Here is an 18,220-nt window from a genome sequence, read left to right as displayed (position 1 = left end):
TTGGCCTCTTGGTCGGTCAGTCACTCTGTCTCTCCGAGTCCCTGTCGGTGACAGAGGCTGGCAAGTTACATGAACGCTGGTACGCCGGGGGGTTAATTAAATTGCTGCGCTGCCTACTCACTGCAGAAGAAGAGTCAGCACGGACTGTGCACCCGGCGAGGAGGACTCAACTGACTCAGATTGAGTCCCCGCCGTTCTGCCTACTTACTCTTCATCTGGACGTGACGGCACTGGACGCCCTGGTGTGCCACAGTGACTGACAGCCAGTAGCATCGACTGCTGAGGGCAGGACCCCCCCACCCTGTCGATAATTGGCAGCAGTGAGAGAGAGTGTTTGTGTGTCTAAGGAAAGCACTATAGGCTGGGCAGATTTGTTACACTGTAGCGCTCCAGCCACTCCAGAGCCGAGAGCAAAAGGATCTTTAACTATTTATTGAACAGCACGTCTCTCGGAGCAGCAGAGCCGCTGAACAGGCACCGCTGTTGGCACGGGCTGGCAGGTGGCAAAATGCGTGACAATGCATTTCAGTGCGGTGATGCGGAACACCGCACTGAAATGCGTGAGTGTCACACCTGATGCGTGATACTTGGCAGGACTGCCAACTATCTAGAGGATCAGGAGAGACGTCCTACGGAGCGCGCTCAGTCCGTTACTGTTATTGAGTGAGGGGGTATGAGGTTAATGCGAGCGAGTCAGGGATGATGGAAAGCGAGGCAGCGTCACTTACCCCTATTCCGATGGATCATGTAATCTTCACTGGGAGCCGTTTCCGCCGTGGAGGCAATATGGCTCGTCTAAAATTTCAGCTAATGTGGGCCGTGCAAATACCAGCCTTCAGCATGGACTATGTTGGTGGCTGTCCGTCCGGGGCCTCAGATGACAAACCTTTCCGGAGCCAGTGTAGAAAGGGCCTCAGCAGAGGTAGGCAGACGAACATCAGTCGCCAAGCACGACGCTCCCCTCTCATCCGGCGAACATAGCTATCTTCTGTACCAAATCGGCCTGTCTCGAACAAAGAGAGACGATTTAAGCACCAGCGGGTAAAGGAGCCAACTCGTCCGGCAATCGACTGTACAATCAGTTATCAGCAACACAAGAAAACCCTCCCAGCCACACCATTAATCACAAATCTTTTCATTCACGTCACACACACAACTATAGATATACAGGATAGTCAGTATAGAGATGTGAAGAATTTCCCATGCTATACGTGTTCCCATAGTTTTTATTTTTCTGTTTTCATTGAACACCTGATCCTGTGTTGTTGTGCATTGCCCAGGACAGTGGATGCTTGGCTCTCCTATCCTAGCATGCATCATATATAGTTCACTAAAGTGGACATATCCTTAATGTAAGTTCGACCATGTGGCATACAAGTTATGTATGCACTCTATGTAGGCATTAGGCATATATAAGTATGTTTTGAAAATGTATGCGTAACCTGGGAATTGTCCAAGGAGCGGCCAGAGTAACTGCAATTCCAAATTCTTTATAAACCACAACGTATTACCCTGTTAGGCATTTACAAACCACTAGAGAATTACTTCTCTAATATAATTTGACTCATAACACAAACATGAAAAATACATTTGTCATAGGTTGTGATGCAGGTCGGTGGATATGCATCAGTCGATCTAAAAGTTAAAGAGTTCATATAAGAAAGGGTGGCATGTATTTGTAAATATTTTCATAGATAAATCTGGTATAGATTTAAACAATAATTTCATAATTTTTGTAATTGTAGGTATACATATTGTATGCATTATTTACTTTATACACCCACAGAGCAAAAGGGATAAAGTCAGTTTTGTGACTTGATTATCGTGCAAAAATACATGAATGTTCTAAAATGTATACTTATCACGTGCTGCAGATATGTTCATGCAGAGCTTACGAGTTTTAAACTAAAACGTACATAGAAGGAATTTAAGCATTGCATACTTTGCGTGTATTCGGGCCATATGTATCAAGCCTTTGGGCCATATCTATCAAGCCTTTTTCCCGTTTGCAAAAGGGCCGATTGTCAGAATCTGCCTGTTTGCGGATGGAAAAAAGCCCTATGGGATGTATCCTTGCAAAAGACCATCGCAAAATAGAGAATCGCAAAATGCGTGTTTCTCCATTTTGCGAATGCAATTAAGGAGTTGCAAATTGCGATTCCTTAAATGCAATTCTGGAAGCACCAGAACTTTGCTATTTGGCCATAAGGAATCGCAAATTACCAGTTGTTGTTAATTTGCGATTTTGTAGAAAAAAATCACTTTTTTTTTGCTTTTTTTAAAGTGCCATATGGGCATGTATGTGTGCAACATGTGCACACATGCATATGTCAAGGGTGTTATAGGGTGTCCTTTTGGTACCCTTACACCCTTGAATTTGCATTTGCAAATTGCGATTACATATTTGGTAATTGCAAATTGCGAATGTCTTCCCATTCATTCCTCTGGGCCTCTAGGCTCATAGGAATGAATGGGTAGATATTCCTTAATTGCGATTTGCAATTTGCGAGTCGCGATTAAGGAATATGTAGGATTTGCACATTTTTTTGCAAATTCTACTTACATTGCATTTTGCTATTCTCAAATTGTAAATCGATAAAAATCGCAATTTGCAAACTGCAAAACTCTTTTTAGATACATATGCCCCCTCTAAATATATGGCTTTGTGAATTACCCTATGAAGATTGTCCCATTGCTATTACTTTTTATAGAAACATTGTTTTTTTGGTAAAGTCCATAAGTGAATTAGAAGCATATACGCTTGAAGGGAAACTAACATGTGACGTATACACTAAACTCAGTGTTCTACTCATAAGCAAAGTGCCGGGTCATTATGATGGAAATTGGGTGAGGTACCCTACAGCCTTTTACATTTATAATGTCTGTTCTTAGTTTCGTACTTCCTGTTGTGCCACATTACAGTATAGATTAAAGCAAATGTAGGAAGCAAACTCTAGAGATAACAGTACTTTAATAATCAAACTTGTTTTTTATCAATGTCATTATTTGGAATTGCTAAGAATAGTTTGCAAATTGGTAATATCATTCTTCAAAATAAATCTTCTGATTTATCCTTGCCCAGATAAAGTGATCGCACTAAGAAAAGAATCCCTGAAGAATGAGAAGGAGCTTGAGAAGATACAGCAAAAGAGACATCTGGACTTTTTAGATATTCTTCTGTGTGCTCGGGTAAGGTCTAGAGAAATCCAGGGTAGAGTGCTTGAATCCACGTCTTTCATGTTAAGGCATAATACGAATTGCGCTGTTTTGATTCTTTCTCTCTTTCTCCTCTCCCCTGACTCATGAGGATAGCATTTTGTTACTCTTTTTTCTGTCATGAATTAAAGTCATGTTTTTGTAACACTGATCGGTGCTGATTTTTTTCCCCTGTACTGCTCCTTATCAAAAGTAATGAACCTGTAGTGATTTACTAGAAAGTGATTAGAAAATCACTTACCAAAATTTTGCAAGGAAGCACTTGAAATCGAACTAGAAATATTTTGTTTAGTGCATGAAACTGTGACATCAACCTTGAAAATCCTACATTAGTAGAATGCAGAGTACGAATTAGCTCATTCAATCCTTTAGTAAATTCCCTAGCTACCACTAAGGGCCATTACCCAATAATGTGGGTAAAAAGTCTATCCCAAATCAGGAAAATGTAAAAATCAAAGACAGATGATTAAATGCCAGTGTTTAATTCTTTGTCATTTTGTTTTGAGGAAACAGTTTTTATTAATTTGTATCTATTGACAATAGGCAGTTGTTTAATGTGCAAAATAGCAATTTGTTTGAGGAAATTCATACTTGTCTTCTGTGTGCTTCCTGATTGGTACAATATAATTGGCTAAACATAATAATGTATAAAATGTGCCCATGGCAACAGTTCACTTGTACCACAGGAAAGTCCAATAATCCTTGTCAGTCAGTTTAATAATTCTTTTTGTAAACAACACACACATCTCACATACATTCTTTCAACATCCCTTAGTTAGGCTGCAGACAAAGCAACTTTGCTATGTTGTTTATTACGTCAACTGATAGTTGATTTTAGCATCAATTGATTGCACTTTTTATGTTGTGAATAAACTTCTGGAATTCTCAAAAGACGACTAATTGATGGATTAGTCAAAAGACTTAGATGATTTGGTGTTTTTCTTTTCTGATTTTGTGTATTGTTGAATAGTGATATCATCTGAAACAAATGCTATTTTTTCCCCAAATATGTATATTTGTTGGTGATAAATGCATTCTCCTATGGATGTAAGGAATACACTCTTATAGACACAATGGTAGACTGATCAATTGATTTCTTAGCTCTCAACGATGGAGGCCCGAAATAGGATGGCCATAGATGGTTTATAATACGTACCTCTCTCACTCAAAAAACAGCCAGAAAAATGCTTTCCAAACTTTAAGTGTTAATTGATTCTTAAAGTGAAAATACCTTCATGAAAGTGTGATTGCTGCAATTTTATTTTTCTGATTAGTGAACATTTTGGAACCTAGGAAAGGTACCAAAGGTCTCTCCAAAACCCATCACAATATGTTTGCTATTTAAATTTTAATCTATTCTATAAAAATCTAATGTTTTTAGATACTACACTTTGCTTCTATTCATTTGATATAGATTCATTTATAAAGCATTTGCTATCGCTGCTTGAGAAAAAACATGTTTTTTGCCCTACCTGTTTTTATCTAACTAAGACCATACATTTATTTAAGTTACTCCAACATTCTGTACCTTTTCTTTGGTCTGTTTTCTGATGATCTCAAAAATACTAGGATGAAAACGGAGATCCATTATCAGATGCAGACATTCGGGCTGAAGTGGACACTTTCATGTTTGCTGGTCACGACACAACAGCTAGTGGGATCTCGTGGATCTTATACTGCATGGGAAAATACCCAGAATACCAGGAGAAATGTAGAGAAGAGATCAAAGAGGTTCTGGGAGATCGAGACGTCGTGCAATGGTGAGATATTCCACATTTCACCTTCATAAAATCTGTACTATGTGGTTCATGCCATGAGATTCAAGACATGTAGTTGCCAAAACTGTGAAATAGCATGTACATGTTTATATATTCTTAGTGTAAATGGTTCCAGAAAGCAATGAATCATACAGTAGGACTTTTAATTCTTAGGATGTTATTTTTTCTTCTTTCTATTTGCCATTTATTTGTTTGAGCTTTGTATGTGTGAATGTAGCTGAATTTAAATAGTGCAAACCTTGCTGGAGAGCTGGAAAGTGCTGAATAGCAGGCGTAGTGCAGGGTACAAATTGTCATCATTTACAAACAGGATGGTTAAACCTAGAAGTCTATTAGTAGGGAGATGGTGTTCATTGAAATTAAGGGTCTTTAGGTTCCTTCTGAATTGCAGAAGGATGGGAGTAGTTCAGATGTTTAGAGGCATGCTGTTCCAAATACTAGATGTTTGAAACAAGAAGGCCTACTTCTTTTGTATTTATCTTCTTTTATTTCATATTCAACAGTCTGGTGATGCCCATGCTCCTTGTTTGGTGCTGACCACCTCATTGTTAGATGCATGAAGTGTTTCACCGAAAGTGTTTTAAACTAGTAACGGCTGATTTTGCACTTGTGGGATATTGACCCGAAGTACATTTATGCCATTATGCTTTTATTTTAAGGTTCTATTGCAGTATTAACAGAAGTGGTTAGTTATCAAAGCATTGGCGAATACATTGTCTTTGATTTGGCATCCAAAATATAGTTGACGTGAAATATTAACTTTAAAATAATTTGGCCTATTGATAGGTGTGTCTGAAGAAAGTATCATAAAGCAAAAGGTTACACTGCAAAGTCATGTGAATTCAAAGAAAACTACACAGCAAAAGTACAAAAAGGGAGGTTGGGGTAGAATAATTGTCTATGGAAATCCAAACCAAAAAGGGGCAATATTTGAAGCTGTGGATCGTTCTGCAATCCATTCTCCAATCCATTGAGATGGCAAAATATATTGACGATTATGTTGGTGCAGGTTGGCCTGTAGGTAAATCATGAGATTACTCAACAAACTAATCTTGGAAATGTACCATGATTGCCTGACATGTTACGCACTATGCCACCAACATTCAGTGAAACATGGCATATGTTTCCTAATATCACAACAGACCAGGCTGCCACTAGGAAATTTGATGCAAAAATGGCAAGATGATGGATTGAATTCTTGGATTAAGGGAATTTGAGGCAGGGAATTTGTAGCATGGTTAGTGAAAAAATGTTTGAAACTGTAATCAAGATTTCTGACCTGTCAATCTCAACATTCAATTTGGTGACACAAAGTTGTATATTTTATTTCTTTCACATACTCTGCTTCCTTCTGAGTTCCCCAGCAGAAACACCAGAGATTACAATACTGTTTGGCCCTTTCCTGAGGCAATGTTAACTCCATGTTCTGAAGTTTTATGTTAGTAATTGAAAATATTGTTCGAAAGCAGTTTTTCCACTTATAAAATCCACACATTTTCCCTATTACCTTCATAATTTCCCCACTCATACTACTCCTGATTATATTGCTGTGTCCGACATTTGTCAAAGTGTTCGAAGGAGCACCATTTTGAGCATAGACGCTAACAACAGAATAAACTCAGTTCTATATGCAGTTGATGAATCAAATGAGTTGATTCTTAAAAGCTTTGAGTCCGTAATCTTCCTGTTCTCACTTTGTTTTATATTACCATTAAGCTTTCTTATGTACTCATACCAATACCTCTGCAACTCCACTAAGAATGTATTTTTCTTTATATCTCTTATTGAGTGTCTCAAAAATACCCCATTAGTAAAAATATGCACGGCATATCTGGAATTGCTCTCAGAAAATGGAAATTCAAAAAGAACAATTGATGGACAGAATTCTGAACAATGTCATGCATTCACCCCACCTGGGACCAAATCAATCGTTATTGTGCTCCACATGCCATTCCAGTTTAGACCCAGCTATATGCAATCAGTTGGGGAAACATCGTTTACAACGCGGTGTTTCCACCACACTACCTTAACAACGCTGCCATTACAATGCAAGTCGTTACTACGACTTGCGCTGGCGGCGCTGTTGGTTAGGGAATATTGTAATTTTATATTCCAACACCTTCCCTACTGTTACGTGGACTGGTGTTGGAATATAAAGTTATAATATTCCACAATCTGCGCCCTACAACGCAAGTCGTTGTAACGACTTGCGTTGTAATGGCAGCGTTGTAAAGTACCGCGATCTTTTACTGACAAACATCCATCAGTTGCGACCCTGTACAGTCCAGCCCGAACCGCCAAGCCAGGTCCTCCCTGGACTGGAAACAAGTATCCTAGGACTGGTTTTGGGGTTTCGCCCTTCATCAGCCAGGCTAGCTAGACTCCAAAGAAGCAGCTAAACGGTTCAAGCATAACATCATTGAACAATTTCCTGGTTCCCTCAATTCCATAATGGGCGCCTAGGGAAGATCAAAAATGACTTCATTTTCTTCACTAACGACATCCCTTTATGGTCCTCCAACTTCTTCAATTCCTTCAACGTCTCCTCCTCCTCTTCTTTCCCGCAGGGGAAGCGGTTAAAAATTTCTCCCTCCGCTTGCTTTAATGGCTTTCTCACCATTACACTTTATAACAATGGCACTGTCATGATCCAAGCTTCTGACTCCTATCACTCTCTCTCTTCGACCACATCTTCCACTCCCTTCGTCCCCACTCCTACGACTACTATCTCTCTAGATTCTTCTTCTTCTTCTGCTAGCTTGTCTACTTTCTTCTTTTCTCCCCCCTTGACCCTCACACATTCCTTCAGACCGCTCTCCTGGGAGTCACAGGTCGACTCCTTATCCCCCCTTCTCTCGTTCCCACCCCTGCCATTCTGCCCCCTTCCCAACTGGACCTCCCTCTTACCTCCTCTGCCTTACACCCCACTTCACCTCTACATCCTGCATCTCCCCATTAATCACTGCCTTCTCCCACCCCCAACTCCCTTATTCCTACCCATTTACCCCTATTTAATCCACCTTTCTTACAATCTGAACTACCGATCAACTCGCCTTAACCTCCCACCTCCCTCCCCTCTTCTCCTCACCCCTTTACGCTCTTCCCCTTTCCTCGTACCTTCACTTCTGTTCTTACACCTCCCCCCTATGCTTCACAACCCTTTTTCCCCTCTTGGTAATTCCTCACTCTTCCCTCCCTTTGACCGCAGAGTCCTTCACTCCTTCCACAACTTTCAATTTGCTCAACCCCCCTCACTCTGCCTGGTACCTTTACCACTAAATTCAAATTTCATTACCCATGGTACCTAGCCTGCATCCTATATCTTCTCCCCATTCCTGTGGCCTTCCTTTGACCTCCCTCCCTCCCCTACCTGTACAGCCCCTTCTCCTCTCATCACACCATATCCATGGCCTTCCCATAACCCCACTTCTCCCCCTCCTCCCGCCATCCATTCTACTTCTCAATTTTCTCCTCCTATGTATGATTCTTTAGAGAATTGGACTCCTGAGGCGGAAGCCGGGAGATAGCACTCGCATTTTTTACAAAACTTTACTTGTGTATAAATTGTTTTTACTTGTCACTCACCGCTCCCTGGGCACTCCACCTGAGACCACCTGGATTTCCCCACGCAGCTCGTGAGAACGCTGCCGCGGGTTGCAAAATAATCATTGCCGCCATTTGCCTCGCAAGCCAGCAAGGCCACGCCCACTGTCGGGAGGCCACGCCCCCTTCCCCCTCGCTACATAAGACGCGCTGAATTTACTAGTGCGCATTAAAGAATTGGACTCCTGAGACGGAAGCCGAGAGATAGCACTCGCATTTTAAAAAAAAACTTTACTTGTGTATAAATTGTTTTTACTTGTCACTCACCGCTCCCTGGGCACTCCCTCCCTTGGAGACCACCTGGACATCCCCGCGCAGCTCGTGAGAACGCTGCTGCGGGTTGCAAAATTATCATTGCCGCCATTTGCCTCGCAAGACAGCAAGGCCATGCCCACTGTCGGGAGGCCACGCCCCCTTCCCCCTCGCTACATAAGACGCGCTGAAATTACTAGTGCGCAATAGAGAATTGGACTCCTGAGGCGGAAGCCGGGAGATAGCACTCACATTTTTAAAAAAACTTTACTTGTGTATAAATTGTTTTTACTTGTCACTCACCGCTCCCTGGGCACTCCCTCCCTCGGAGACCACCTGGACATCCCCGCGCAGCTCGTGAGAACGCTGCTGTGGGTTGCAAAATTATCATTGCCGCCATTTGCCTCGCAAGCCAGCAAGGCCACGCCCACTGTCGGGAGGCCACGCCCCTCCCAAAACATAAATATGTGCAATTTTCGAACGCGCAGCGGACGCGCGCAGCGGGCACGCCGCCAGCATGATGAAGGCGCGCAAAAGGCAAGCCCGTCTGCGCCCGTCCGCGGCCGGTCGGGCCTAGGGGCACTCCACCATGCCCAGATTGTACAATATTCCTCTACACAGCTCTGTAACCTTCAAGGCCCGGGGCCTCTGGCCGACCGCACGATTTCGCACATTGATAGACTGGGACTGACAGCGTCTTGTCCTCCCTCCCATCACCCGCTTCTTCCCCCCCTCCCTTCTCTCTCTCCTGGTCTGTCTTGCGATGTCCCTGTCTCCCCCTTGCCGGCTGCCCTTTCTATTTACTATCTCAATACCAGGTGAGCAGTAAAGCACTGTCACGAACTTTTCGTATTATTGGACTCGCACAAGCCGGATCTCCTATTTCTTACGGAGACCTGGTTTTCTGATAGCTCCCTCCCGTCCCTTCTGGCTGCCCTTCCTGTCTCATATTATGCTCTGCGCGTCGATCGTCCCTCCGGCAAGTCCGGTGGTGGCGTTGCCTTGATTGCCCGTACAGAATTTTCCTTCCAACCTCTGACTTTCTCTTACATAGGATCAGAACATCAGGCAAATTGACACCTTGCTTGGATTTAGAAAGAGTCTGAAAACATGGCTGTTTGCCAAAGTTTAATCCCCTTGACACCATTTAATAGAACTGGCGGCTGTTTTACATGTTATGACAGCCAGTGTATTGTTGATCCATCTGACTACTTCCTGTTTGGGCACCAGGATACCCGTAGGGTGACAGTTGCGCGATACAAATAACAAATACAATACATACAATAGGATCGTCAGATTTTTTAGTTGTCCGCTCACTGTCTTTTAAAGTCCCGCTCACCTGCTTGCTTATGTACCGACGCCCTCAACCTCCCCAACACTTTCTCCCTGAATTCCAAGAATTGCTAGCCACTCTAGCGGTTAACAACTCGTCTATCTTGGTACTGGGAGATTTTAATTTTTGGCCTTCAGACCCCGCAGAATGCTCGACTTCTAAAGAATTCTCGGATACTCTCCGCTCCCTCAACTTTGACTCCCACGTTCACTCCCCCACTCACATTCAGGGCCACACCCTTGACCAGGTCTGGTCCCTTAATTGTCCAGTAGCTTCCTTGTCCATTTCCCCCTGCACTTGGTCCGACCACTTCTTGATTTCTTTCTCCCTTTATCTTAGTCCAGTCACCAAGCCCACCCTTCCTAAAAACATCTGGGCGCGCTCTTGGAACCGGGTGGATGTGGCTTCTCTGTCCGCCACACTTTCTGCATCTAGTCCCAACCTCCACGGTCTGTCGTCCTCCGCACAAGCTGATTCCATTAACTCCTGGCTCCGAAGAGGCTGCGACTCGGTCGCTCCCCTCAGGCGGGTGTCTTCCAGGCGTGCGAACGACGCAAACCGTTGGTTCAATGAGGAATTGAAGGCCATCAAACTTACCTTGCACCAGGCGGAGCGGGCGTGGAGGCGAGACTACTGCCCTTACCTTAAAACCCAATATGTCATCCTTCTTACCCAGTATAAAAAATCTATTTTGGCTGCAAAGACCGTTTATTTCTCCTCTAAAATCATGGCAGCCGAAAACCAACCTAGAGAAATTTTCTCCATTGTACATAATCTCGCCTTTTCTGACAGAGTTACTCTCAAACCTTCCCCTTCCCAGGACCTATATGACTCCCTCAATACTTATTTTCTGGACAAAATTACCAACATCAAAGCCAATATCCCTTCCCCTCCTCTCTCCTTTGTTGATCCCCAGTGTCCGTCAGTCGGGGCACGTCTTGATTCATTCCCCCTCTTGACCGAATAGTCTTTTCTCTCCCTCCTTCCCACGGTTAAATCAGGCTCCCCGTTAGACATCTGCCCTGCCCACATTCTCAAGCACATTTACTCAGTCTGTGTGCAGCCCCCTCTAAATTTTCCTAACAGTTCACTAGCTCAGGGCACCATTACTCAATCTCTTAAATCGGCCATCATTGTCCCCATCCTCAAAAAACCTGGAGCGGATCCCTCCGCTCCTGCCAACTATCGCCCCATTTCTTTTCTGCCTTTTCTAGGGAAGGTACTGGAGCGCCATGTAACTAGAGCGCTTAGTACCTTTGTGGAGGAGAACGGGGTGTTAGCCCCCCGCCAGGCTGGTTTTCGCCCCGCACACTCTACGGAGTCCGTGGTGTTATCGGTCCTTGACAACCTCAGGGAGGGTATGGACACTAACCATCCCCAGGCCCTGGTTCTCCTTGACCTTTCCGCCGCCTTCGACACGGTTGACTATTCCATCTTACTCTCCCGTGTCAGGGCGGCGGGGGTTGTAGGTTCGGCCTTGGTCTGGCTGTCCTCCTTCCTGAGGGACCGCACCCAGGCTGTGCGCCTGGGCGACTTCTCGGCAGACCTCCGGAAGGTACAATGCGGGGTTCCTCAGGGCTCTTCCCTCTCCCCTCTCTTATTCAACTTGTACATCTCCCCTCTTATTGTTGCCCTTCAGCAAATCTAGGTCTCTGTCTACAATTATGCGGATGACCTTCAGCTTATTTTTAATTTGTCCTCATCCTCTGACTCTATGCTTAAGTTCCAGACTGTTATGATCTTAATCCAGGACTGGATGAACTACAACCACCTGAAGTTAAACCCAGACAAGACTGAGCTGCTTCTGACAGGTGGTTGCTCCAGTCCCTGGACCTCTCTTTTCTGGCCTCCCTCCCTGGGTCCCTCCCCTTCTCCATCCTCTTCTGTGAAAACCCTTGGGATTAAGTTGAACGACCAACTCACTTTGTACTCCCAGGTCAGCCTAGTGGTGTCCTCCTCCTGTCTCTCACTGCGCACCATTCGCAAAGTTTCCTGTTTCTTTTCATTTTCTGCATTAAAACTCATAGTCCTGGCGATGGTAATATCTCGCCTTGATTATGGTAATGCATTATACTGTGGCATGCCTGCTTACAGTCTGAGGCGACTACAGTTGGTCCAAAACCAGGCCGCTCGCCTGGTTTATAATTTGGCCAAGTCCCACCACGTCACCCCTCTCCTTAAGTCCTTGCACTCGCTTCCTATCCGAGAACGAGCTCAGTTCAAGATGGGCTGCATTACTTTTCAGGCAAGGGCTGAGGTAGGCCCTGCTTTCATTTCATCGGAAATCAAAGCCTATGCCCCGGTCAGGGAGCTGCGCTCTTCCTCCCAACATCTGCTGACAGTCGCCCGCTTCAGACGCAAAAAGTGGGGGGGCACGAAATTTTCCACACTTGCCCCCATCTTCTGGAACTCTCTTCCCGTTCACCTCAGATCTTCTTCTCAATATTCTTGTTTCCGTAAGGTGTTAAAAACTTTTGTTTTTGCACAAGCCTTTCCACAATAATTGTTCTGTTTTGCCTGATTTCTTGTCTCTGGGTCCTATTCACTTCAGCGCCATGAAACCGCCAGGTGAACGTGCGCTCTATAAATGTTTTAAGCTCAAACTCATGATCTCTATTCTTCACCTCTGCTCAACACCAGTAATAATATCACTGTAACTCCATCACTCCTTTCTATCACCATCTTTCCCCCCTCAGACCCCTGCATCACATCTCTATCCCCAGTCCTCTGTCAACCTTCGCCTACTTCACTTCCTCCCCCACCTTCGACCCTCGCACTGCAACACTCCCCCCGGTCCGCTCCTTCCTCCTGGCCTCCTTCGCCTAGGCCACTCTCTCCCTTACCATTGAGCCACCCTTCACTCTGTGCTCAGCTATATTTTTTGATCAAAAGATTAAATCTCTGGTGGAACAGGTCAACCACCCCATCCCCATAGAGGAGCAAAAATCCTTAGTCACTTGGCAGAACTTTGCCACCATCTCGGAAGATGATCTCCTCAAATACATTCTTGAAACCAAACCCTCCAACCATTCTTCTGACCCCATACCCAGTGGCATTGCCATTAATTTCTATACCAACACTCTCTCCTACTGGACCAGGCTAGTCAATCTCTTCCTCAATCAAGGATCCCTCACAGTTGTCCTCAAAACAGGAAAGGTTACCCCCTTCTAAAAATAAAACCCTCTGCAGATGCAAACGACCTCAAAAACTTCCGCCCCATCACCAATCTCCCTTTTCTTTCGAAGATCACAGAAAAATGCAATGCAAAACAACGTTCTCAATCCATTATGGACAATAATCTCCTCAACATGCTACAGTCTGGCTTTATTCAAAATTGCAGCACTGAAACATCCCTGCTGCGAGTGATCTATGATGCGCTGCATATTCTCGATTCGGGGGAATCGTGCCTTCTGATTCTTCTTGACCTCTATGCAGCCTTCGACACTGTTAATCACAACACCCTCCTTAACACTCTTCAACAGAGAATGGGCATGGAAGGCACAGTACTCAAATGGTTTGCCTCATTCCTCTCGGACAGATCCCAAATGATCAAGATTACGAACAGTCTCTCATCTCCACTGGTGGTTGGTCAAGGCGTCCCTCAATGTTCTATCCTTGCTCCCACTCTGTTTATTCTCTATCTGGAACCATTAGCGAGCCTCCTAAGCAAATCTGGAATCCTCTACCATCTCTATGCTGATGACACCCAAATCTACCTCAAGGTGTCTTCTTCTCAGGATCTCTCACTACACAGCTCTACTCTCAACTCTATTCACAACTGGATGTTAGTTTACCAACTCATTCTCAGTCCCTCCAAAGCGGAATTCCTCCTTTTATCTAGCTCTCTCTCCCTGCCTCCTGTTCAATCCTGGATGTTTCAGTTAAATTTACTAAACAGTAAATCCGTAATTGTGGACTACGCTAAATCCTTAGGTGTCATACTTGACAAAAAAATCTCAACCTAATCTCACACATCAATTCCATTGTCAAGAGCGCACGTTATGAGCCGCGCCTTCTGTGGGTGATTCGTAGGTTCTTCCCGGAGAATGACCTAAAAACCTTGGTCCAATCGCGAGTTCTCTCTAGGCTGGATTATTGTAATTCTCTTCTGACTGGCCTTCCCAAATCTCACCTCTCCCCCCTCAAATCCATCCTCCATTCAGCAGCTCGCTTGATTTCAGGGTTTAAATGAAGTGACCACATCACTCCTATCCTGTCTTCTCTCTGATGGCTTCCCATCGAGGCTAGAGCTATCTACAAAATGGCGTGCATCACCCACAAAGCTTTGCACTCTTCCTCCCCTCGCTATCTGGCGAATAAACTGAAATTGCCTGGAGGCTCAAGATTTTCTCGGAATGCGGAAAAGTTCCTGCTTGAGCCCCCCTCCTTCAAAAGGGAAACATTGATGGCGCAATCGTTCTCAGGTAATGCTGTGAGAATCTGGAACTCGCTTCCTCCTTTGCTCCTTGCCATCACCTCCATCCAGATCTTCAAAGCGGACCTCAAATATCTTCTATTCCAAAGACACTTTCAGAACTAATTCCATCCTTCTCAGACCCCACCAGGAAGTTCTTTAGTCATTGTAAATTTGTCATATATATTTATATTTCTGTTTGTACATTCTGTGCTTGCTATTGTATTCCTTTTGCCTGGGTTGTTTTGATTCTATGGCCTGCTATTTTTTGCCAGGAAGTTCTTTAGTCATTGTAAATTTGTCATATATATTCATATTTTTGTCTGTACATTCTGTGTTTGATAATGTGTTACTTTTACCTGCGTTGTTTTGATTCTATGGCCTGCTACCTTTGTTTGTTCCATTCCTGTAGCAGTTCTCTCATGTAACATAACTGGTTCTATTGTACAGTGCTCTGACACCTTCAGGTAAAGTCTCCGCTTTATAAAAATGCATTAAATAAATAAATAAATGGAGAGCATGGGACCCACATCTGGGCATACCCATCCCACCCCGGGTGACAAATGCAAAAAGAACAATCCTCAGTACAGACGGGGCCTGAATTCATATTTTTTTTGCTCCCCATGCCTTTCCAGTTTAGACCCAGCCATATGCAATTTAGTCTTGACCCAGTCCCCCATAGGAACAGTCTAGCCCAAACTGCCAAGCCAGGTTCTCTTTGGACTTGAAACAAGCATCCTAGGACCAGTTTTGGGGTTTCACCTCTCATCAGCTAAGCCAGCTTGACTTCAGTGGCATGGAGAGTACAGGAAACACGTCTGGGCATCATTGTCATCAGTGATGTCATCAGTGATGTCACTGACCATGTCATCAGTGATGTAATATGTAACGTCATCTGCTGTGCATTGCGGGGGTACGAGTTATAGTTAGCTCAGCTAACTATAACGACTGAATTTCTCTGGTTTTGCTCAAGTGAAATGTCACCCTAACTATAACGTTCCTGAAACCTGTGTTTTTTCAGTGAATTTCTAAGGTTTTTTAAATACTAATCCCTAACTATAAAAGCCCTGAAACCTCAGGTTTTTTCCGTGAATTTCTAAAGTTTTTTAAGCCATTTTATTTATGAAAAGATGTTTGTAACTATTTTTTTCTTTTTTCCTATGATTTTCTATGTATTTTTATAACTTTTAAAATAATTATAATCACTTTTTTAATATATATATATATAACATAGCTGATCAAAGATTGATAGTGTTATTTATTTGAATAATCTTAAATTTCACAAAATTGTAACCTTGTTTTATTGTTTCAAATTTTGTATAGTGTGATATTATATAACAGAATTTTGATTTTAAAAAGAAAATGTATATATAATTTCTTAGCCTATTTCTTTTTACTATTTTTTGCTAAATTAAATTTTGTATGCTTGCTTTTAATAGAATGAAAGATGTTTTGTTCTTTTATTATCATAAGTATCTTCTATATATATATATATACTTTAATTTTGTAAGCAATAACTTTTTTTTTTTGGGACGCAATATGAGAATATAGGATTAAATGTAATAACTCATCAGTATACTGCTTTACCATATGACAGAATGATCCACATGGATAGAGAATAGTGTTTTTGTCCTATGATGAGTACAAATAGGTTATGAACACTGTCATTTATTGCTGCTATTTTTGCTTAAATATGTTGGAAGTATATTTATAAGAATTTTTATTATTTATATACAATGTATTTTGCACTGACAGATTTCTGCTATACTGCTGGTTACATACAAAGTATTTTTTTTAGCTCTATGCACCATGTGACTTGCTCAGCCGGGCAATAACACTATTTAAACACATTTATTGTATTCGAAAAGTCATGTGAACAAGGCGGCAGTGACGCAGCCGAAACGCGTCATGCTGGAGACTATCGGAGGAATAAATCACTGAATATTACAAATTTTTCGTGCCTTTGTGGTCTGTACCTGAGAAAGCAGTGGTGACTGTGCTGTGATTCAGGACTGGTTGGTGGAATTCAATTTTGATGGAACACGGCCGTTTCCGCCTTTACAGACCCTCCCCTCACAACGGGCTGCCGGGCTATGCAGCCGAACTCGCAGCAGCGAACCAGCATCTAACCCGGAAGGAGTGAGGCTTGTCTTCAGCCCGGCTTGCTTGAATCCAGTGGTCCAGGGAAGGCATGGCTTGGCAGTTCGGGCTGGACTGTTCCCATGAGGCACAGGGTCAGACTAATTTGCATATAGCCATGTCTGAACTGGGGTGGCAGAGTGGGCTAAAGAACGGTGATGGATTCAACCCAGATCTTTTGACTGGGTGTGAGTGTTTGATTGATTCAGATGCTCCGTCCATCACCACCCCCTTCTGTACCGCTTTGGCCGCCATAAGTGTGGCAGGGTATGCTCAGACGTGAGTCCCTTGCTCACTTTGCCACTGGATTCAAGCAAGCCGGGCTGAAGACGACTGGAATGCCAGAAACCGGTCCTCGGACGCTTGTTTCCGGTCCAGGGAAGGCATGGCTTGGCAGTTCGGTCCGGACTGTTCCCATGAGGCACAGGGTCAGACTGATTTGCAAATAGCCATGTCTGAACTGGGGTGGCAGAGTGGGCTAAAGAACGATGATGGATCTAACCCAGATCTTTTGAATGGGTGTGAGTGTTTGATTAGTTCTGATGCTCCGTCCATCACCACCCCCTTTTGTACCACAGTCAAAAGACAGGCGTTAGCACCAAAGAACAGTGCACAGTCCACAATGGACATACCAAACACAAAAAACTCAGAAACTGAATTTTGTTCTGCAGCAAGCAGTGTTGATTCAGATGACGGCATGGCAGGAACATCCAATCAGGTCCAGGTACCAACAAATTATTCCCCATCGGAAGAGCTGTATTTTTTAATATAGGACAGGCGCAAAGCGCTCCGACCGCGGACCCAGCAACAGCAGAAGAAAAGCGAAGCATAACCAACAAAAGACGCAAAGAAAGGAGGAAATGTGGAAAGGGAGAGTATTTGCAAAGAGTAGAGCTATTTTAATGGTAAAGAAAATGATACCAGTAAGAGGGATAACAAATGAAATTAACAATAAGTCACTATTAGAATCTAGTACTGCCATATCAACTGAAGATCTGATAAGGGTATGTGTCTCAAATTAAGACTGAGGCAAAGTAGAATAAGAATACATACTCAACTAGGGATGTCCTTTCAGTAATGCACTTGCATTTCAGACAATTTGCACATAATTTTCAATGTCTGGAACTAAGCAACAATGTAATGAATTTTAGCATTTTATCCGCTCATGCATTAATATTATCAAATTATATAATTTTTATATGTTTATACAATTTTAGCCTGGAAGTTTGATATGTCATTTTAATATCATTTTACCCAAGGTATTTGCACTTTGCACTATTTTGCACTTAATCAATTTTTTGCACTAGCACTTTAATTTTGTGAGCAATAACTTTTTTGGGGCGCAATATGAGAATATAGAATTAAATGTAATAACTCATCAGTATACTGCTTTACTATCTGACAGAATGATCGACATGGATAGAGAATAGTGTTTTTCTACTATGATGAGGTTATGAACACTGTAATTTATTGCTGCTATTTTTG

The 18,220-nt window shown here is 43.2% G+C and overlaps 1 protein-coding gene across 1 annotated transcript in view; it reads left to right on the top strand.

Moving 5' to 3' along the window:
• LOC144800020 (cytochrome P450 4B1-like) overlaps window positions 1–18,220 on the top strand; it is a 334,102-nt gene that overhangs the window by 248,356 nt on the left and 67,526 nt on the right. The window contains exons 7-8 of the mRNA XM_078671648.1: window positions 3,083–3,189; window positions 4,786–4,976. Coding sequence (XP_078527774.1) covers window positions 3,083–3,189; window positions 4,786–4,976 — 298 coding nt within the window. The remainder of the gene's footprint in view (window positions 1–3,082; window positions 3,190–4,785; window positions 4,977–18,220) is intronic.

The sequence above is a fragment of the Lissotriton helveticus genome, chromosome 1_2 (assembly GCF_964261635.1).
Source record: "Lissotriton helveticus chromosome 1_2, aLisHel1.1, whole genome shotgun sequence".
Lineage (NCBI taxonomy): Eukaryota > Metazoa > Chordata > Amphibia > Caudata > Salamandridae > Lissotriton > Lissotriton helveticus.
Note: the sequence above shows the minus strand (reverse complement) of the source record. Positions and strands in the feature narration are given on the sequence as shown.